This window comes from Lepidochelys kempii, chromosome 13, assembly GCF_965140285.1.
Source record: "Lepidochelys kempii isolate rLepKem1 chromosome 13, rLepKem1.hap1, whole genome shotgun sequence".
Taxonomy (NCBI): Eukaryota; Metazoa; Chordata; order Testudines; family Cheloniidae; genus Lepidochelys; species Lepidochelys kempii.
Genome location: NC_136392.1, coordinates 3697940 through 3718981, shown reverse-complemented (window position 1 = coordinate 3718981; position 21042 = coordinate 3697940). Strand labels below are relative to the sequence as shown.

Here is a 21042-nt window from a genome sequence, read left to right as displayed (position 1 = left end):
AATCGAATTTTTAGGTGTAGACCAGGCCTATGATTCCTAGGTCATAAGGCTAGAAGGTTTGATTGTGGTCATCTAGTCTGACCTGTGTAACACAGGCCACAGGACTTCCCTGCATTAATTCCTGCTTGAATCAGGGCAGATCTGTTAGAAAAAAACCCATCCGGTCTTGATTTTAAAATTGCCAGTGACGGAGAATCCACCATGGCCCTTGGTAAATTGTCCCAGTGGTTAAAATGTTAAAATGTCCCTGTTAAAATGTATTAGTCTGAATTTGTCTAGCTTCCACTTCGAGCCGTTGGGTTGTGTTATACTTTTATCTGCTAGACTGAAGTGCCCTTGCTTATCGATGAGTTCCCCTTGTAGGTACGTACAGACGGTGACCAAGTTGCCCTGTGGTAGGATGGGTTCTCCCGGCCCCCTCCCCTGCCAGGATGGGGTTAAAGAGCTCCTCTGGGCCCACACCAGCCACCGCTGTGGCTTGTCAAGCCTGGAGAGGGGCAGCCCCTTGAAAGGGGGGATCCAAGCCCGGTGCAGGCTGGCACTCGGAGGAAAGCAGGGCTGGAGCTCCCAAACCCCTCTGAGAAGGAGCTGTGGGTCAGGAAAGCTGCTGAAGAGCTTCTGCTGCTGGATCCTCTGGAGAGGTAGAGGGGCCATCTCCAGTTTGCTTTGCTTCCCCGAGAGCCCAGGGTCCCCCCAGGCGCCCGAGGGGTTAGAAACCCAGCCTCCCTTCCCAAGGGCGATTTGCCTTGCGCGGGGCGAGCCCGGGCTGTTTTGTGGGCTGCAGGATTGTTTGGTTTGTCATTTTGGACCGCAGCCAGGAGCCCCCACGGATGTTGGGCAGGAAGGGGCGGTGTGGGGGCGGGGCCTGGGGGTGGAGGAACCCCTGGGAAAAAGAGAAGTCAGCCCTATGTGTGTGTCCCACCCTTTGAAGACTTCCTCCTAAGAGCAACCTCAGAAATCACAGGGGCAGTTCTTGTGCTGGCCTCCGATACCATCCGTTCAAAGGCCGCGGCTCAGATTTCACAGGGCAAATCGCCGTTGGCTCTGCTTAGAGAGAATATAATTGAAATCTTTAATTGTTTGTGAAAACAGGAACATGCCAGGTGGCTGCTGACTTTCCAGGTCATGAGTTCCCCCGATTCGGAGTCACACCCACGCTGACAGCGAAATCGAAACAAAGTGCCAGGGGGAACAAGAGACGCTGTGTCAGTTCCGGGCCCCCCCACGGGGAAGACCTTGAGTGACTCGGATGATAGAATTTTAGAACCTGCCCTCACTTCTCCTTTCTCGCTGTGCCCGGCAGAGAGCTGCAGCTTCCTTCTCCGACAGCAGCTCTTTAAGTCTTTCTCCGAGGCTGCCCAGAGCCACGCTGCCTTCTCCCTCTACGTGGCAATGGCCGGGGTTACCTTAATGGCCGCGTATTCAGAATGTTCTTCTGGGGCGCTCTGCTTGGGCTGCTGGAGCCTGGCCGGGTGCTGCAGGTCAGCGTAGAGCACGTCTGGGTCTTTGTCATCACTGGGCTAAAAAGAAAGGGTTCATGAATTGGTTCCTGGGTACAGCAGCGAGCGCTATGTACGCCCTGAGTTATGCATGAGCACGTGCACGGTATGGCATCCCTGTGTTTATAAGAACAAACTGCCCTCTTCTTATCCCTCTTAATTACTCCCTGGCCCGCTGTTGTGCAGCTTTGCACCCAAAGAGCAGAGAGGAGGAAAAGCGGAGAGATTGCAAAGTTACTGTCAGCCCAAACCGACCAGTTTCCTCCCCCTGCCCTCCAAGCAGTTTATTTCTTCAGCCCCTCTCTGCTCACAGCACATACAGCCACCAGAGCGGTCCTTGTGTGCCCTGGTTTGTGCTGGATGCTGCACCGTTCAATAAAACATCCCCACACGGCGTGCAGGCTCCCGACTTCTCTGGGTACAGTCCACGCCTGGCACCGAAGGGGTTAATGCCAGCTGGGCTGCCAGTGAGTCACACACTCAGACGCCAGGGTTTAAAAAAAGAACGCGGAGGCTCTAGAGAAACCCCAACAGGACCCTGAGCCCAGCGGCTGAAACACCACCCAAGCTGCAGTGTGCCACGGGGGAAGTAGCCACAGGCTGGAAAATCTCCCCGTGTCTGAGCAACAGCAGGGGCAGGAAGGGGTTAAACTCTGATTCCAATGCAAGCCAGGAAAATCAACGTGACCCCTTCCTGGGCCTGGTGCTGCTCCCCGCTGCAGCCCCATTACTGGTAACGTCTGGGAGTCGTCAGGATGGCCGTGGGCACGTCTGCGCAGCGGTCGGAGCTGTGATTGCAGCACGTGTAGGCATCCTGAGCTAGCTCTCATCCAAACAGCTTGTCAAGATGGCAGTGTCGTGAGGGTGGGCTGGGCTTGCCACCTGAGCATGTACCCGGGTCCCCAGGGCGGCATGCTGCCATCCGTGCCACCATGGCCACACTGCTACTGTTAGTGAGCTAGCTCGGGTTTGTCGACGTGCCGCAGTGACACCTGATTGCAGTGTAGACAGGGCCAGAGAGGCCCCTGGTGGGCATGTCCCCCAGCTAGGCATAGCGCATAAGGCTGCTGTCATGTGGCCCTACGCTCTCTCCCCTCACAGCCCCCACTTTTGGGGCATCCCAGGGGAGGGGGAGGGTGTGACAGGGTGCGAGGGGGTGTGGCTGGCATGCAGAACAGCCCCCTCGCCCCAGTTGCTCCTGTTGTGCACAGCACAGAGCCTGGCCCCATGTTACTGACTTCTCTTTCCATGGGAATTACCGTGGTCCCTTCTATCCTCTGCCTGTCTCCAGGGGGCTGCTGGGTCAGCGTGCGGGTGCTGGGGGTTGGTGGCCTGTGCCATACGGGAGGTTGGGCTGGACGATCTGGTGGCCCCTTCTGGCCTGGAACTCTGTGATCCCGGTGTTTCTAACAGCGACGATGGGGCGATGAGCCTGACTCTCCCCCGGTTACACTGGTGTCGCTGTGTTGGCCTCAGTGGAATTACTCCCGCCTTCCACCAGTGAGAGGAGACCCTGGCCAGTGCCTCTGCGTACTGCTGGGAGGTGGTGCAAGCTGGAAAGTGACAGCCCAGATGGCCTCTTGGGCCGCTCAGTGAACCCATTTGGGAGATCACAAGGGGAGCAGCCGGGCCCCTGCGCCCCAGCTGGGGTTGCTGCGTTGGGTTTTGTGCAGCCTCAGACATCCTGGGAACAGGACCAAACCCCCCCAGCCCCTATGCATCAGGCCAAAACCTTGCGGGCCTGATCCTAGGAAGCAGTGAGGAGGCCCAGTGCAGGTGGGGGTAAGTCTCCACTTAAAGCTGAGGGTGCGATTCCCGGGTCGAGGAGACACACTCATGCAAGAGTGAAGCCACGGGCATGGCCACCCTGAGACCATGCCTAGGTCTTAGACGAGTGTGTACCCAGGGAGCTAGCCTCTCCCACTGCTCCCACTGCGGCAGCTACACTCTGGTGTTAGCACCCAAGCTTGATCCGAGCCAGTGCAGGTTACATGTCTCCTCAAGCTGGGAACCACACGCCTAGCTTGAACTGTGGACGTGCCCAAGAGGGCCATAGAATCATAGAATATACGGATTGGAAGTGTCCTCAGGAGGTCATCTAGTCCAACCCCCTGCTCAAAGCAGGGCCAATCCCCAATTTTTGCCCCAGATCCCTAAATGGCCCCCTCAAGGATTGAACTCACACTCTCCCTTTGTATCAGCATCACGTCATACCTGGCTCTGAGTCCTCGTGGTATCCGGAAAGGGAGTCTGAGACCTGTGGGAAAGAGAATCCTAATTAGACACAGATAAGAGGATTTTGCCCCCCCAAGAACTGAACTGTGTAGAAGAAAAGGAGCTGAGTCCATCCCAGGGACAGAATCTGGCCCTGGAAGTTTGGCTGGGGTTCTTGGCCAGACATGAAATCGGCTTTGTATTCGGGGGTGATTTTGGAGGCGGACATTCTGTGCGCTTGCTTTTTATATTGCTTTGCTGGGCTCTTAAATACCAAGGTAACAGGTGCCAGAGAAACACCTAGTCCCAGCATAGATACAAACTACTGGAGTCCGGCTTCAGGTAGAATTCCAGTCACAATAAGCAGACACAGCAAAGTGTTATGGATAAAAAGATCTTTTACAGCACAACATGCTTTGAGGGAATTAAGCCAGGAGGCTGTTGGGTCAGACAGAGAGAGAACAGGTGAGACTGCGTTAGTTTGACTAAGAGTTGTTGAATTAACACCAGCTTTATACAGACCTGGCTGTGGAGGGGCTCCTGCCTAGATGGGCAGAGGAAAGAAACAATGAGGTCAGTTAGTCATGCTAGGACCAGCAAATAGCCCTGGAGTAAATGGAACAGGCTGGTTGAAATGTTGCACTCACCTCTCTTCTTTCTCACAAAGAAGTAAGTGGAGACAAGGACTAAAACGACAAGGAGGACACAGACTGCCCCGGCAGCAGCAGACACAGCAACCTGGTGGCGATCTGGGAAAATAAAACCTAGAGGCACAAGCTGCACTTCAGGGGTTGGCAGAGACCATTCTGCAGTGCATACATAACTGACTGGTGAGTTTGTCTGCGATGCTTCTGTAGCGCGGTCCACAGTCACCTTCCAGGACTCCCTAGGAGCCTGGGTACCAAAAAGGAATGGGAATGGCTCCTTTATGAGCATGCATTTGATCTAGGTGGTGTTACTGACACCTGGTGGGAGGATGCACACTATTGGAATGTTAAAATCAACAGTTACAACCTCTTTAGGAATGTATGAGGCCGGCGGATTGCTTGAGCTCAGGAGTTCTGGGCTGCAGTGGGCGATGCTGATTGGGTGTCCACACTAAGTTTGGCGTCGATATGGTGATCCCTGGGAAGCTTGGGATCACGAGGTTGCCCAGGAGGGGTTGGGCGGGCTGGTCGTTGGGGTTCTCCAGGATATCAGCTGTGAGACCCTGTTGGGGGGTGACTGTGTCTCTTTGGGACTGGATCCAGGCCCTGCTCCTGTAACGGCCGAGGGTTTGAATTTGAATCCAGGGAACCAATCGGCTGAGATGGAAATGGTCAGTGTAGCTACTCTGAAACCTCTTTAGGAAAGACAGAATGGGCAAAAGGGGAGAGGGCGTGACACTCTATATCAAAGATGGCATTACCTGTTTCACTGATAACTTAGAAGAAAATGATTTTGAATGCTTATGGATCAATGTCCTAACAGGTAAAGCATCAGATGGGGTATTAATTGGAGTCTGCTACAGACCCCCAAATTATACTAGGGAACAGGATGGGGCACTTCAATTTGAGTGACATATGCTAGGGGTCTCATACTGCCAGTATTAAAACATCCTTGGAATTTCTAAACATTATAGATGACAATTTCCTAACACAAAAAATGTTGCATCCAACACAGGGGAATCCTATATTACACCTTGTCATGATAGATAAAGAGGAACTGAACACAGAACTAAAAAACAATGGTATCTTAGGTACAAGCCGTCATGATTTGATCATATTTATGATGTGCAAACAGAACAAAGTCCAGACAAGTGATATAGATATATAAATGTTGCTTTCTAAGGGCCAGTTTCAAAAAGCTGAAAATAATTATGAGCCAAATCATGTGGGAGGAAGAATTTAATCAGAAAAAAGTGAATAATTAGGAATTGTTTAAGAACACTCTACTAGATGCCCCAAAAGCCACAATTGATAAAGAAGGCCATGTTGGTTAAAAAACCTACCTAGTTTAAAGAGGCAGTGAAGGCAGCTATTATTTATCTATATCTATATAAATAAAACAATTGGAAGAAAAGGAAAGTTGATACTAATGAATATAAATCAGAAGCTAGGAATTTTAGAAAATTGATAAGGGAAGCAAAGGGATACAAGGCAAAATCTATGACCAGCAGAGTTAAGGCAATAAGGAGTTTTTAAAATATATTAGGAACAAAAAGAATCCTAACAATGGAACTAATCCATTACTTGAAAATGGTAGAATTATCAGTAATAATGGAGAAAAGGCGGAAGTGTTCAATAAATATTTCTGTTCTATACTGGGGAAAAAACATATCATGTAGTCATGTCATATGACAACACTCTTTCCATTCCACTAGTGTCTCTGGAGGATGTTAAACAGTAGCTACTAAAGTCAGATATTTTTAAATCAGCAGGTCTGGATAACTTGGATTCAAGTGTTTTAAAAGAGCTGGCTGAGCAGCTCACTGTACCAATAATGTTGATTTTCAATAAATCTTGGAACACCCAGGAAGTTCCAGAAGACTGGAAGGAAGCTAATGTTGTGCAATATTTAAAAAAGGTCCCCAGGATGATCTAGGTAATTATAGGCCTGCTGTCTGACATTGATGCCTGGCAAGATGATGGAGCAGCTGATATGGGACTTGATTAATAAAGAATTAAAGGAGAGTAATATAATTAATGCCAATAAATGTGGGTTTATGGAAAATAAATCCTGTTAAATTAACTTAGTATCTTTTTTTGATGAGATTACAAGTTTGGTAAAGGTAATAGTGGTAATATACTTGAACTTCTGTAAGGCATTTGATGCAGGATATTTTGATTGAAAAACTAGAAAAATATAAAATTAACATGGCACACATTAAGTGGATTAAAAGATGGCTAACTGATAGGTCTCAAAATGTAACTGTAAACCAGAAGTCATCATTGAAAGAGTGTGTTTCTAGAGGGATCCTCCAGGGATCAGTTCTTGGCCCTACACTATTAAACATTTTTATTAATGACCTGAAAGAAAAAATAAAATCACCACTGATAAAGTGAACAGATGACAGAAAAATTGGGGAATGGTAAATAATGAAGAGGCCGGGCCACTGATACAGAGCGATATGGATTGCTTGGTAAGCTATGCACAAATAAACAATGTTTTTTAACATGGCTAAATGCAAATATATACATCTAGGAGCAAAGAACGAGGCCACATTCACACAACTGGGGACTCAAACCTGGGAAGCAGGGACTCTGGAAAAGATGTGGGGGTCATGGTGGCTAATCAGCTGAACATGAGCTCCCAGCACGATACAGTGGCCAAAAGGGCTAATGAGATCCTAGGATGCATAAACAGGAGACTCTCGAGTAGATGTAGAGCGGTTATTTTGTCTCTGTATTTGGGACTGGTGCAGCTGCTGCTGGAATCCTGTGTCCAGTTCTGGTGCCCACACTACAGGAAGGATGTTGATGAATTGGGGAGGGGTCAGAGAAAAGCCACGAGAATTATTTAAAGGATTAGAAAACTTGTTTTACAGTGATCGACTCCAGGAGTCCAATCTGTGTAGCTTAACAAAGAGAAGGTTAAGGGATGGCTCGATCATATTCTATAAGTACTGTACCTACATTGCAGAACACATATTTAATAATGGGCTCTTCAGTTTAGAAAGGTAGAACATGATCCAATGGCTGGAAGTTGAAGCTAAATAAGGCGTACATTTTTTAACAATGAGAGGTTTCAGAGTAGCAGCCATGTTAGTCTGTATTCGCAAAAAGAAAAGGAGGACTTGTGGCACCTTAGAGACTAACCAATTTATTTGAGCATAAGCTTTCGTGAGCTACAGCTCACTTCATCGGAAGTATTTTCCACTGAATGCATTGGAGGAAGTGAGCTGTAGCTCACGAAAGCTTATGCTCAGATAAATTGGTTAGTTTCTAAGGTGCCACAAGTCCTCCTGTTCTTTTAACAGTGAGAGTAATTAACCACTGGGAAAAGTTCCCTAGGGTTGTGAGGATTCTCCATCACTGACCATTTTTAAATCAAGACTGGGATGTTTTTCTAACAGATCCGCTCTAGGGATTATTTTGGGGCAGTTCTCTGGCCTGTGCTATACAGGAAGTCAGACTAGACACAAAGGTCCCTTCTGGCCTTGGAATCTACGTTAAAAACCCAGGCCAGGATCCAGGGGCGCTGCGTGGCGACACTGGGCAGCCCGGGCTGTGTTAGTCTGGAAGCTGGAGAACCGCAGGGGGTGCCTGCGTCCTGCAGCCTTGCTGAGATTCATCCTTATCTCTGTTACTGCTGAATCCGGTGTCTTCTCTACTGCACAAGGCATGTTACAGCTACAAGAATAGCTAACAGAATGGGCAGGAAGAGTTTGAGCTGGGTTTGTTCCCCGCCCTGGTCCCAGCCCCCGGCGGGCAGGGGCATGTGGCTGGGATGGGAGCTCACCCTCACCGCTCACAGTCACGGCCGTGCCCGCGCCGGATCTAATCTCCTCATCGCTTCCCGACCCCTTCTTATCCTCCTCTCTGGCTCCCGACACCTTCTTAAACTTCACACAGTGATAGGTCCCGGCGTCCGCAGGGCGGGTGTCACTGATGCGGATGGTGAAGTCTGTGTCAGAGCCACGAACAGCCCGCGTCACCCGGGGGAATGATCCCGCCTGTGCATAAACGAGCTGCCGGTCCCCGCCCGAGCCCTTGAACCACTTCACGGGTCCTGCTGGAGCGAGGCCGGTCACAGAGCAGGTCAGAGTGAGATTCTCTCCCGCGGACACCCACACGGGGTCCTGGGGCTGCAGCAGCTGGAACTCCTCGGCCCCCCCGGCCCCTGCAGCGCAGAGACAGTGGGAGGGTTTTAGTTAATGACAGGGATAATGCGTTGTTATTATTCCTGATATTGGGTATTATTTGCACAGTTCTCCCAGCGTGGTCGGTGAGACCTTCCTCTCCACCCACGAGGAACGGGAGACGTGGTTTCGGAAGCCCTCAGTAGATCTGGTTTCAGAGTAACAGCCGTGTTAGTCTGTATTCGCAAAAAGAAAAGGAGTACTTGTGGCACCTTAAAGACTAACCAATTTATTAGAGCATAAGCTTTCGTGAGCTACAGCTCACTTCCTCAGATGCATATCGTGGAAACTGCAGCAGGCTTTATATATACACAGAGAATATGAAACAATACCTACTCCCACCCCACTGTCCTGCTGGTAATAGCTTATCTAAAGTGATCATCAGGTGGGCCATTTCCAGCACAAATCCAGGTTTTCTCACCCTCCACCCCCCCACACAAATTCACTCTCCTGCTGGTGATAGCCCATCCAAAGTGACAACTCTTTACACAATGTGCATGACAATCAAGTTGGGCTATTTCCTGCACAAATCCAGGTTTTCTCACATCCCCCCCACCCCCATACACACACAAACTCACTCTCCTGCTGGTAATAGCTCATCCAAACTGACCACTCTTCAAGTTTAAATCCAAGTTAAACCAGAACATCTGGGGGGGGGGGTAGGAAAAAAACAAGAGGAAACAGGCTACCTTGCATAATGACTTAGCCACTCCCAGTCTCTATTTAAGCCTAAATTAATAGTATCCAATTTGCAAATGAATTCCAATTCAGCAGTTTCTCGCTGGAGTCTGGATTTGAAGTTTTTTTGTTTTAAGATAGCGACCTTCATTTCTGTGATTGCGTGACCAGAGAGATTGAAGTGTTCTCCGACTGGTTTATGAATGTTATAATTCTTGACATCTGATTTGTGTCCATTTATTCTTTTACGTAGAGACTGTCCAGTTTGACCAATGTACATGGCAGAGGGGCATTGCTGGCACATGATGGCATATATCACATTGGTGGATGTGCAGGTGAACGAGCCTCTGATAGTGTGGCTGATGTTATTAGGCCCTGTGATGGTGTCCCCTGAATAGATATTGGTCAAACTGGACAGTCTCTACGTAAAAGAATAAATGGACACAAATCAGATGTCAAGAATTATAACATTCATAAACCAGTCGGAGAACACTTCAATCTCTCTGGTCACGCAATCACAGACATGAAGGTCGCTATCTTAAAACAAAAAAACTTCAAATCCAGACTCCAGCGAGAAACTGCTGAATTGGAATTCATTTGCAAATTGGATACTATTAATTTAGGCTTAAATAGAGACTGGGAGTGGCTAAGTCATTATGCAAGGTAGCCTGTTTCCTCTTGTTTTTTTCCTACCCCCCCCCCCCAGATGTTCTGGTTTAACTTGGATTTAAACTTGAAGAGTGGTCAGTTTGGATGAGCTATTACCAGCAGGAGAGTGAGTTTGTGTGTGTATGGGGGTGGGGGGGATGTGAGAAAACCTGGATTTGTGCAGGAAATAGCCCAACGTGATTGTCATGCACATTGTGTAAAGAGTTGTCACTTTGGATGGGCTATCACCAGCAGGAGAGTGAATTTGTGTGGGGGGGTGGAGGGTGAGAAAACCTGGATTTGTGCTGGAAATGGCCCACCTGATGATCACTTTAGATAAGCTATTACCAGCAGGACAGTGGGGTGGGAGTAGGTATTGTTTCATATTCTCTGTGTATATATAAAGCCTGCTGCAGTTTCCACGATATGCATCTGAGGAAGTGAGCTGTAGCTCACGAAAACTTATGCTCTAATAAATTGGTTAGTCTCTAAGGTGCCACAAGTACTCCTTTTCTTTCAGTAGATCTGGGCACTCTGACGTCTGTTGGGTTTAACCGTTTACCTCCCTGCACTCTGCTCCAGCCTACCTAAACCCCTCACCTTGCTGAGCCCCGGGAAATCAAGATGGGGGGTTGTTCCCACCTGAACCTTTAATGTTCCTTGTGCTGTAAACAAAAACCAAGTTACAACCCCGGGGCAAATTCCCAGCCTGGGCCTCCACGCTGGCATGTCTGAAATCAGCAGGTACAGACGGGCGTTTGCCCAGGCAGATGGGTGGTTGGGCACCAAATTACCCAATTCATGTGCACAACTCCGGGACTGCATGTGCAAAGATTTGTGGGGGTGGTGGGTAGGGGGAGTGCACAATTTGCATGCCCTATCAGATGCCTTGTTGAGGCTGGCTGGATGCTTTGGCCCACAGGCCCAGACTCTGCTCTTGAACTGGCTTGTGTTGGGATTGGTAGCCCTTAGATCCAATGGGATTATGTCCCCCCAAACCCTGTGGCAACGCTGCCCAGCAGCCCCCATGCACCCTCTTCTGGAGCTTCACTCCATGGCATCGAGCCCTTATGGGCATCCGGGGAGCAGCTGCGGGGCCGAGGCAGCCTTGTCAGTGGGGTTCCCATGGAGCTGTGCTGCCAGGGGCTGGGGAGGGCTGAAGAAAGCCCGGGAGTCGGCTTGAAGCCGCTGAGCTTGGAGGCTGGTGGCCATGGTCTCCGATGGATCCTTCGAGATCCACAACGTTTGGGGTTAGTGCTGCTGGGGGCAGAACAAAGCCTGCCCTTTCCCTGCCTCATCGAAAGAATTCAGAGAGCCACCCTGGGCACATCCCACGGCTGTTAGGGCAGAGGGGCTGAGTCTGGTTCTCTCGGCGCAGAGTCTGGGGCACGTCGTGCGTTGCCATGTTCCTGGCTGGACGCTGGTGAAGACACCTGCTCCGCCGCGGCAAAACTGGCTCCTAGTGTTGCTTGTGCCGAACAGGCAAACCTGGAAACCACGTTCCGCGCAGAGAGACTCTGCAAGTTATGGCTGTGCATTTCTCTTCCCCTTTTTTTATTTATAAACTCGGGGTGGTCGCACGAAAGCAGGAACTTTGTCTCTTGAAGAGGTCATGCGTTATTGCTGGTTATTCCCCACCGGGAGCAGCTGGGCTGGGAGATCATCAGAGCTGTGATGGCAAAGGGAGAGGGGAGGGGGAAGCGGACGGGTCAGATCTCTGCTCAGACCAAGACCCTGTTCCCCTGCATTTCTCGCTGAGAGGGAATAAGCCCCCGGAGAGGCAGCAAATGCGGGAAGAGGCGGGGAGGACTCGTTTCTAAGTACAATGGTTTTCAGGAGTTTTCTGTCCAGGGTCTGCTGCTCTTTAAGAAGCTGGGTTCCAGCAGCTCTTCCAGGACTGACATCACTCGGTGCTCTGCTGTAAAACCGAGCAGGCAATATGGGAGCAGCTCTGCCGGGACTCCATGCAGCCCAGCTCTGCAGGAGGGAGGTCACAGCAGTGCAGGGCTGGGTGCAAGGAAAGTGCGCAGGACATGCGTGTGCTGCCTGATCTGTGCTGTGGGCATGTACCTGGAGCAAAACTGCAGAGGAGCTCCTGGAAAAGAGTCCAAGAACTGTGATGTTTTTGCAGAGTTGAGTCCCATTCACTGGGAAATACATGGAAAGACCTTTCACCTTGCAACACTGCATCCCAGCCTCCCCGGGAGGGTAAATGCTCTGCGGTTATTTTAAACACTTTTGTTACCCCAGTGCTCAGAGGACCCAGTCAAGACAGGCGCAGCTGAACACTGTACAAACACATGGACACGATCCCGCTCCAAAGAGCTTATAACCCGAAAAGACACGTAACGTGCAAAAGGGGAAGGGAGGGAGAGGTCAAACAGGGACTTTTTTTACACACACACACACCCATTACAAATAGTTATCTGTCTCCCCCCTGCACGGAGATCCCTAACTGGCTGATTTCTTTCTCTGCTCCTTAGCCCAGCCAAATTGTATTGCAAAGCCCCCATCGCTTGCCCGCTTTGTACTCACCTGACTTGTCCATGGAAGAGACACCCAGCAACAAGCTCAGCAGCTGAAGCCACGCCGACGTGCAGAAAGCCATTTGCAGGGCTGTAGGTTGGAGACCAGTCAGCCCTGTGGGATTAACAACAATGGTTTGAGCTCAGCCAGCTCAGCTGGCAAAGGAAAATGAGAAGTCACAACAGGAAACAGAAACAACTGGCACATGCATAATTAACACATTCAGAGCCTGCCCTGCTGCTTGAGCCATCGCTCAGGAAAAGAACTGGCTGTGCCCAAATTCACGAAGAGTTAAAACACTGGGAGGGAATGTTTATACAGTTTTAACACTAGGCATGGACCTGAAGTGGTATCTCAGATCCAAACCCCTTCAAGGCAAGGGTCTCATGTTCATCACTCCATCCATTTACTTCTTCGTTATCATTATTACAGGGTGCTAGAGGACACAACAGTGTCTGGGCCCCATTGTGCTAGGCACTGGTACTGGACAGTCCCTACCCCACAGAACCTGCTGCCTAAGAAGCCGAGACAGACAAGGGGCAGGAAAAAGAAGGTGCTGCTTTCCCCACTGCAGCACTGGAGACAGAAGCCCAGAGACAGTAAGTGATTTGCCTCAGGTCCCAGGAAGTGACTCCGTAGCAGATATGGTGAAAGAACCCAGCTCACCTGTGCCGTAACCACAAGACCTTCCTGGCTCCTGCAGTGAGTTCTGCATTGGATCCAAAACAGGAAAAGACCCGTTTCATGGCCCAGGTTTGGCTCTCCAGAGAAAAACGGATCTCATAAGATCTCCACCATCAACCCCAACCCCAACCCCAGCCTAGACCTAATCCAGATCCAACCCCACCTCCTTGGCCCATTAACACGGTTCAGGTGCTGTGAGTGGCCAAGTGACTTCCACCCACTCAGATGAGCAATGAAGGGGCCCATCAGATTAACAGCCCTGCTCAGAGAATAGCTCCAGAACAGGGGTCTCAGGGCGTAGCTGAACATGCCGTGGCTGGTAAATTCTCTGGTTTGATTTTTTTTCTGGGGGGAGGGGGGAGATTTCCTTGTTGGGGATTCCCAAAGAGCAGCACTCTGCCAAGGCCACCTCTCCCCACTTAAATACCCCAGCAGTGTTAGCATGGGTGCTTTATTTCATGGTGGTCAGAGGGCTGGACTATCTGAGGCTTCATGAGAGAACACGGGTCACCAGCCGCTTTGCTGTAAGAAGTAAAGTTAATAGTAAGGAAAAAACAGTTTAGCCTGCACAGATTCAAAACAGGAAGTGTCACTAATGCAATCCACTTCCTTCTGCATCAGGGGATGGTCTGATCCTTAACTCCGAATTCTCAATATCTCTTGAGCCAATGGGGAGCTGGCAAAGGCTGCAGTGTTGAAGGGTCTTCCCACTGCCACCATGATGGCTGTCTTGACCCAGACGTCTGGACTGTCTCGGCCATGCCTGGTGCTGCTGCTTCTCCTGGAAATCCCCAGTAAGAGACTCATGTATTGCCCATGTGGGCACAAACCGTCTAGACTGTTTTCCGGCTCCTTGCAAAAGTGATAAGTTCCAGATGCGTCAGTGGAAGATCTAAGCCCTTGTATTATTTTATACCATAAGAGGAAACTTCTTCCTGACCCCAGCTGGTGATCAGCTTGGTCCTGGCAAGCTGTTCTCTGCCTCCGTCCCATCGCAATGGAAGGGGTTCTGTGCGTGTGCAGAGATCCTGTTTGGATCCAGGAGCGGCGCTGGGACCTTATGGTCCAGCCCCATTTTCACAGATTCTTCTGTCTTACTCCATTCTTTCTGCAGCTCATGTATATTGAGAAATTGTCTTCACTGAGCTGCCTAGACCTTTGTCCTGAGAAATTACAACAGGGTCAGAATCCATGAGCATGCACTGCTCCTCCTGACCGCACAATCCCCCCTCCCCAGGTTGATCAATCAGTTTGTTTTCTAGCTGTCACCTGGCTGTACAACTGCTCTTGTGGATACTTAATATATACCCAGAAGATCATCCAGCCTAATACTGAGCCCTGGGTTCCCATCCCCTTTCCAGCCTGAGAACTGGTCATTTGTTCCTACCCTTTCATTCCCTTCTCTTCACCTGACACCTCTCACCCCAGAGTTGGCACCTGAAAAAGTCCCATGGGGGAGTTTACAATGGTCAAGTCTGTGAGAGTTTCATTTACTCAGCACTTTGCTACAGAGCTGGGCCAGCCAAGTGGGGCTGCCATGTCTGGGTGGGGCTGTCTGAGGAGCAAAGTGTCTCTCCCTTTATGGGAAGTAGGTGACACCCAAAGCAGTGCCCTCCTCGCTGGTGCAGGGGGGGGGTCGGGGGTGTTCTGTAGGGGTGTGACCAGCAGGGTGTGTGCATGGGGGGGGACGACGGGTGTGTGCTGTAGGGGTGTGACCAGCAGGGTGTGTGCATGGGGGGGACGGGTGTGTGCTGTAGGGGTGTGACCAGCAGGGTGTGTGCATGGGGGGGACGGGTGTGTTCTGTAGGGGTGTGACCAGCAGGGTGTGTGCATGGGGGGGGATGGGTGTGTGCTGTAGGGGTGAGACCAGCAGGGTGTGTGCATGGGGGGGGGGTCGGGCATGTGCTGTGGGGGGATCGGGCATGTGCTGTAGGGGTGTGACCAGCAGGGTGTGTGCGTGGGGGGGTCGGTAGTGTGCTGTAGGGGTGTGACCAGCAGGGTGTGTGCATGGGGGAGGGGTCGGGGGGGCTTGATGCTTCTCTCTTCTCTTGCACCCCCTCCAGAAGGAGCTGCTGTAGCTGCTGGCGGGGGTGGGCTGGTCTGTACAGCCCTTCGCAGCCTCCAGCCGAACAGGCTGCGACTCATTCTTAAACCCACCTCCCAGGATTGCTCCCAGCACCAAGGGGTTTTACCCTCCCCTCCCAGTGCCCTGGGCATCCCCCTGAGAGACAGGGAACGAGGACCAGGCAGGCTGGGGCAGCTGCACAAAGTTAGCACCTCCTTGGCAGAACTGACCTGCAGCCAGACACAGTCTTGGGGTGAGTCTCCCCCTCCCACCCCCCATTCCCCATAGGGCTCTGGCTGTGGGCACGGAGCTCGGATGCAGCCATGGAGTTACTGGGTTCTTCTTCCTTTGCTATGAGACTTCCCCATTCCTAGCAAGGACTCTCCTAGTTTTGTCCTGTCCCGCCTTGGCATGAGCTATGGGGCAGGGGATGTGGCTCCCCCGATCTCAGGCTGTCCCTGTGGGGAAGCGGGCCCCATGGGGCGGGGGGATGGGCTCTCAGTCGCAGAGGGATCTGACTGATAAACGCTTCTCCCTGCAGCCAGCCCCTCGGCCCCGTCCGTGTCCAGCTCCCACAGCGGGGCAGAGCTGGGTCCCCCAGTGACTTTCACCTGCAAGTCAGGAGGATTCTCCCCCAGAGATATCGCTGTGACCTGGCTCAAAAAGGGTGCCAAACTCCCAGCCCCCCAGCCCCGGGTTCTCCCCGAACACGAGAGCGTCTCCTACAACATGTCCAGCACCGTGTCCAGAGCCTGACCCCAGGAGACGCCCGCTCCCAGCTCACCTGTCAGATAGAGCACAGCACCTTACTGGCTCCTCTGCGTGGGACCTACAACCTCAGAGATGCCCTGCGAGGTAGGAGCCCAGCCGGGGCCGACCACCGGGGGCTCCGCTACTGGGGGGTGTGAGGGCAGAGACGGACCCATCGCCCTTTGGGCTGGTTTGAGAAGGGCCCTTCGCCAAGTAACCAGTCTCATAGCAGCACTTCAGCAGTGCCCAGAGCCTCCCACCTCCAGCAGTGACGGAGTCCAAATCAGGCTAAGGCATCTGCTCCACCCCAGCGTTGGGGGGCAGGGCTGGATGAAGTGGGGAGAGGCTCCCTGGCGCATTAATATCCAGATTCAGATCTGGAGTCAGCAGCTTGTGTCCATCTCTTACTCTCAGGCTCTTTTAATTTTGGAAGATTCCCCCTTGGGCTGGGATTCCTCCTGATCCTGTTCATCCCAGAAGGGAGCCGGGAGGGCTGATCATCTGAAACGTCTCTGCCATGCAGGACGGAGGGGGGTATTGCTGGGGGCATACTCCAATGAAGGAGAGAATTGAACTCCCCTGTTGGTGGGGAGTGGGATGTGGGCCACGGGGAAGGGATGTTTTTCAAGTCTTGAAATATCCCTTGGAATCAGCAGGAAAAGGAGCATTTCTGTACATCGAGATTTCCATGATGTTTTTCATTTGTTTGCCAGTTCCACCCAGGCTGCGAGTGGGCACTGACCCGCCAGTGCCCGTCGCAGTGAACGAGTCTGTGACATTCCCCTGACGTGTGGAGGGGTTTTATCTGAAGGATGTGAGTCTCACCAGGCTGGAGAACAGAAACGAGACGGGTTAGGAGAGTACTCCCCCATGACTGAGAGTCCAGACGGGACATATACACTCCAGAGCTCCCTGAAGGTGAACTCAACTGAGCAGAGGAATCCATCCGTGTTCACCTGTCGGATTGTGCACAATTCCCAGCCCCCCGTCAGGCAAGTGAGACGCTGAGGATCTCCGAGCCGCCTGCAGCACCTGGTGGAGGGTTAGATTTGTCCCAGGCAGGCAAAGGGGCAGTTCTAGGAACCCCCTTGTCTGTGTAAAGGAGAGAGGCCACTGTACAGATCCCAGTCACGCCTCAGACGCATGAGCAGAAGCTCCCCAGGGGACTCCTGGCCGCTTGCTGATCACATAGATTTCTACTGCAGGTCACTGTCTGTTTTCCAGCTGCGCCTTCTGGATCGGGCTCTTCCTGGAGAAGGTGCTGACTGCCGCCTTCCTCCTCTTCCTCTTCCTGAGAGGAAGCGGGTCACGTAGTAAGTAAACACTTCCTTCCTGGGATTTACCTTGGGGAAGAGCTGCCAGGGCAATGGAGCGAGTGGGAAAACTCAAGGCTGCATCCCCGGAGCAGAGTAGGAAGAGTTGACACCATGCAGGGACGTCAGCACTGGGGGACACCGGGTGTCTGCAGGATGCTAATCGGATACAACCCCTTGCCCCTCTGGGTTAGCAGCTCGATTCTGGCCCAGAACAGTAGGGACCAGAGTCTAGTGCTTCTCTGATGATTCCTAGATGCCACAACATATCGCTAAGTAACCATGTCCCTGGGCCCCAGCTGCCACTCTTGTAGACAGGATCTGCAGCCAGGCCAAAGCTCGTGTTGACCTGGGAAACAAATTCCTCCCCGCACCCCGCACGTGCCCAGGTGCGGGGCCTGCTGGCCTGGGTGGAGGGACAAGGGAGCTTCATTTTTCCTTGGCTTCTCCACGTCACCCAGGTTAGAGCGCGGTGCCCCTCTGGCGTCCCCACAGACCCGAGCGTGTCTACCCTGCAGTCCGAGGGGTGACTGCTGCACCTGGGGGGCGCTCTGAGCCAGCTTTGGCCTCGCTAACTCCACTAACATAGCAGTGATGGGCGGCAGCGTTCAGCGGCTGTACTCTAGGGCCCTTGGCCAGCCAGAGTCACTGCCCCAGACAGCCAGCTGGGTAAGGGTGAGCCCTGCTGGGCCCAGACCAGGTGGGAGATTTTCTTCTGTTGCTAAGCATAAGGTCCCAAACAGGTAGCTGCTGGCAACCTTCCACCAGCGTATTAACCCTCTCCCTGCCCAGTCAACTCCTCCCTGGCATTACCAGGGGCTGATTCATTTCTCAGTGGTGTCTATGCAAGTGGCCATGCCCAATTGCTGTCTCTGGGGTGGACTCCTGCAGGACTCCTCCTTCGTTACAATGCCGTGTAGCTGATCCCACGAGGAGTCCTTGTAGCACCTTGGAGACGAACCCCTGTATTTGGGCATAAGCTTTCGTGGGCTAGAACCCACTTCATCGGATGCGTGGAGTGGAACATACAGGAGCAGGTATAAATACATGAAAAGATGGGAGTTGCCTTCCCAAGTGTGAGGTCAGTCTGCAGCTGATGTAACATGCCCTCCCTGGTGGTGGTCCCCAGGCCACCCTGCCTTATCCCCAAGACAAACCCCAGCTCGCTCCACTCGGGGCTTCCCTGTCCGGGCCAGCCCAGGTTCCAGCCCAAAGCTGGTGGCACCCTCCCGAGAAGGTACCAGGGGGACAGCTGTAGTTCTCCCCGGTCTTAGCCTTCTCAGTGCTTCCTGCCGTCCATACCCTGATCTGGGACCTGGAGGGGTCGTCCCCTGTCCTAGGGGAGGGGAGTTCAATTTCCAGCTTCTCATAATCACAGGAAATTTCAGAAGCAAAGTCTCAACGGACCTTTTTTCTCAGTTTAAACCTTCAGCTGGATGATGATTTCCCCTCCTGCCTGGGTGCGTGTGGCCGGTGCCCTGGGGAGCCTGCTTGCTGGGCTGGGTTACTGCTCAGGGAAGGTCATGGACTGGCTCTCCTCTTTCATCTCTTTGGTTCTTTCCTTTTTCAGCCCCACTTCTGTTTCCTGGTTTCCTTGCACCCTTCGCTGCCTGCCAACTTCTCCGTCTGCACCTCCCTCCATCCCCGCAGTCTGGGAAATGAGTTCATCGATGGAGCTGCAGTGACCCCCGCTGGCCAGGCCAATGGAGCCCAGGCCTCTGATGAGCTGTACCTGCCAAACTCACCCACCTACTGATGGAGCAGCCAACAGGGAATTGCTGACCTGGCTCCCTGCCCCCTTCACCCTGTCTCTCTGTGCTGTCTGCATTGACCTTCACTTCGGGGAGAAGAGCTGAAATATGGGGTACAACGCACATGATTCTGGTGGAACACACACTGTGTCTATGAGACCCAATGGCCCTGGAGCAGTCCCCCTGAGTCCTGTGGGTTCGACCCTGAGGGTCAGACTCTTGCTCCCAGGGCTGGCAGTAGCTGGGCGTTTTGAAGATGTGATGCCATGACTTGCAGGAGAGAACTGGTTGAGTGGATCTGCCCTGGCCCAGTGATGGAGCAGCCTGATCAAACCCTATTATCCTCCTGTAGGAGCCCTCTGGGCCTGATTCTGAGATGGGAGGGATGAGAAGACACGGTGGTAAATGAAAGCTGAAGTAAGGTGAAAATGAAGTGATTCGCTGCACTCCCATTTCCCCTGTTAAGCACCCGCCTTCTGCTCTGGGCAAGGTTGGATCCTGTATCTGACCCTGCTGGTCTGTGCTCTGGGACACGGAGGTGATGGGAGCAGGGAGCCCAGACCATCTGTAGAGTTGGCTTGTGCCTTTCGTGATTCTGGACTCTGGCTGGAGCCTCCTGCCTCTGCTTGGCCATGAAGAGGCAGGAGAAATTTGTGTAATAATTTCTGGCAATGCTTGAACTCACCCCTGACTGAAGAGCTGGGGTGGGGAGACGGGAAATGTCACGGAGCAATTCCCTAACATTTGTAGCTGTTTTAAAGTCCCATGTCTCAGGCGGGCCTGGGTGGCAGAAACCCCCTCCACACACTGTACAGGAGCATCTTTTACCCCACCTGAGAGAAGTGTCTGTGAGTGAATAGATAACATAGCGACTCATCTGTTCTTACCATTTGTCATTGCTTGTGTTATTTATAAAGTGGCTACACGGTTATAGTCTGTCTGGGAAACCTGTCTCTGTATCCAGAAGAGCCTGGAGACTTAAGGTCGGGGCGCACGGTTTATCTGGACACTAGGACGGTTCATGGTGTATTCACACCCTTTGTGCTGGCTGGTCCCGTTTTGAATTTCAGACTTTGCTGAGTCCCTTTGGAGTTCTCTGGCCACCCACCCTGATTGGTCCTTGTAAAACCAAGTGACACGCCCAGGGTCAGATCTCCTGGGTCGGCCTCCCAGGCTCTGAGTGTACAGTCCGCAGGGACCAGGGGCCTTGGCACAAGCAGGGGAAGCTGAGCACCACCCAGCTTGTTCATGTGCCAAACTGGGGGAACTCCATGTCCAGAGGGTGTGGCCGATAAATGGGCCTGTGCAATTTCTGGAGATAAGTTGAAGCCACCGAAAAGCCGGGCCCAAGGTGTTTACTGCCAGCAGATGCTGCCCTGGGACTGCTTTGGGTTGGGCATTGTAGTCCACCGACCCACGCGCATCTTCTCGCAGCACCAATGGCAACTCTGTCCCTACGGCCCAGGTGGGCTGACATTTTCCAGAGACCCACAACGAACAACACAACCTGCCTCCCTTTTGTGGCAGCCAGAGGCCGCTGTTGGCAGAGGGAGGCCTGGCAGTGGGGGGGCCAGTGGAGTCACCCCACCAGGGAGCTGGAGAGAGCTGCGGAGGGCCCCAGAGCTGGTGCAGCCGTACAGAGCTTTCTGGCTGATGGACCTGGCTTCTGGTGGATACAGCGAGCTCCACAGTGTCTGGGGCCAGACCCACTGCTGCTGCTATGGGGGCAAAGGCCACTCTTTCCTCTGCCCTCGACAGAAGAATTTAGAGGCAATTCCCTGGCCCCGCACAGGATTTTATGGCAGGAGGTTTTGATCTGGCCCATTGGGTCTGTTTCTCTTGGCAAGTCTCAGGTAGGCTGTGCAGAGTCTGGGGCTGGATGTGGGTTGGATGTTCATGGCTGGAGGGTGGGGAGTCAGTTTTTGAAAAATGATTAAACTAGCAGTATGGCTGCAAAACCCAAAGCTCTTGTGTCACGCCCTTCGCGATTACAATTCAGAGACCCGTCACCTTGCTGCTTGGTGCTCACTGGAATGTTTCATGGCAGACGTAATGGATCAAGCAGCTGAGAACC

General features: G+C 52.3%; 1 protein-coding gene, 1 long non-coding RNA gene and 1 pseudogene across 6 annotated transcripts in view; 2 read left to right on the top strand and 1 right to left on the bottom strand.

The window, feature by feature from the left end:
• LOC140896845 (uncharacterized) overlaps positions 1-13139 on the top strand; it is an 87847-nt gene extending 74708 nt beyond the window's left edge. Inside the window, exons 2-3 of the long non-coding RNA XR_012154620.2 lie at positions 4381-4543; positions 12838-13139. This is a non-coding gene — a long non-coding RNA (uncharacterized LOC140896845). The remainder of the gene's footprint in view (positions 1-4380; positions 4544-12837) is intronic.
• Positions 1049-12577, bottom strand: LOC140896844 (tyrosine-protein phosphatase non-receptor type substrate 1). Of its 4 annotated transcripts, none has more exons than XM_073308861.2 (6): positions 12415-12577; positions 8154-8534; positions 4361-4462; positions 4236-4257; positions 3714-3756; positions 1049-1520 (listed from the first exon to the last, which is right to left on the bottom strand). In XM_073308861.2, exons 1-6 carry the CDS (start codon positions 12485-12487, stop codon positions 1383-1385), a joined length of 759 nt encoding a protein of 252 aa, XP_073164962.1. In that variant the 5' UTR covers positions 12488-12577; the 3' UTR covers positions 1049-1382. The 4 variants fall into 4 exon arrangements, with proteins under 4 accessions (XP_073164962.1, XP_073164963.1, XP_078704444.1 ...); XM_073308862.2 differs by having other exon boundaries at positions 8160-8534; XM_078848318.1 differs by having other exon boundaries at positions 8154-8318.
• Positions 13140-13807: 668 nt separating the features above from the next.
• Positions 13808-19981, top strand: LOC140897147 (signal-regulatory protein beta-1-like; annotated as a pseudogene). Its single transcript, XR_013634522.1, has 5 exons — positions 13808-13883; positions 15153-15407; positions 15696-16009; positions 16618-17217; positions 18788-19981. The product of XR_013634522.1 is annotated as a signal-regulatory protein beta-1-like (transcript).
• The last annotated feature ends 1061 nt before the right edge of the window (positions 19982-21042 follow it).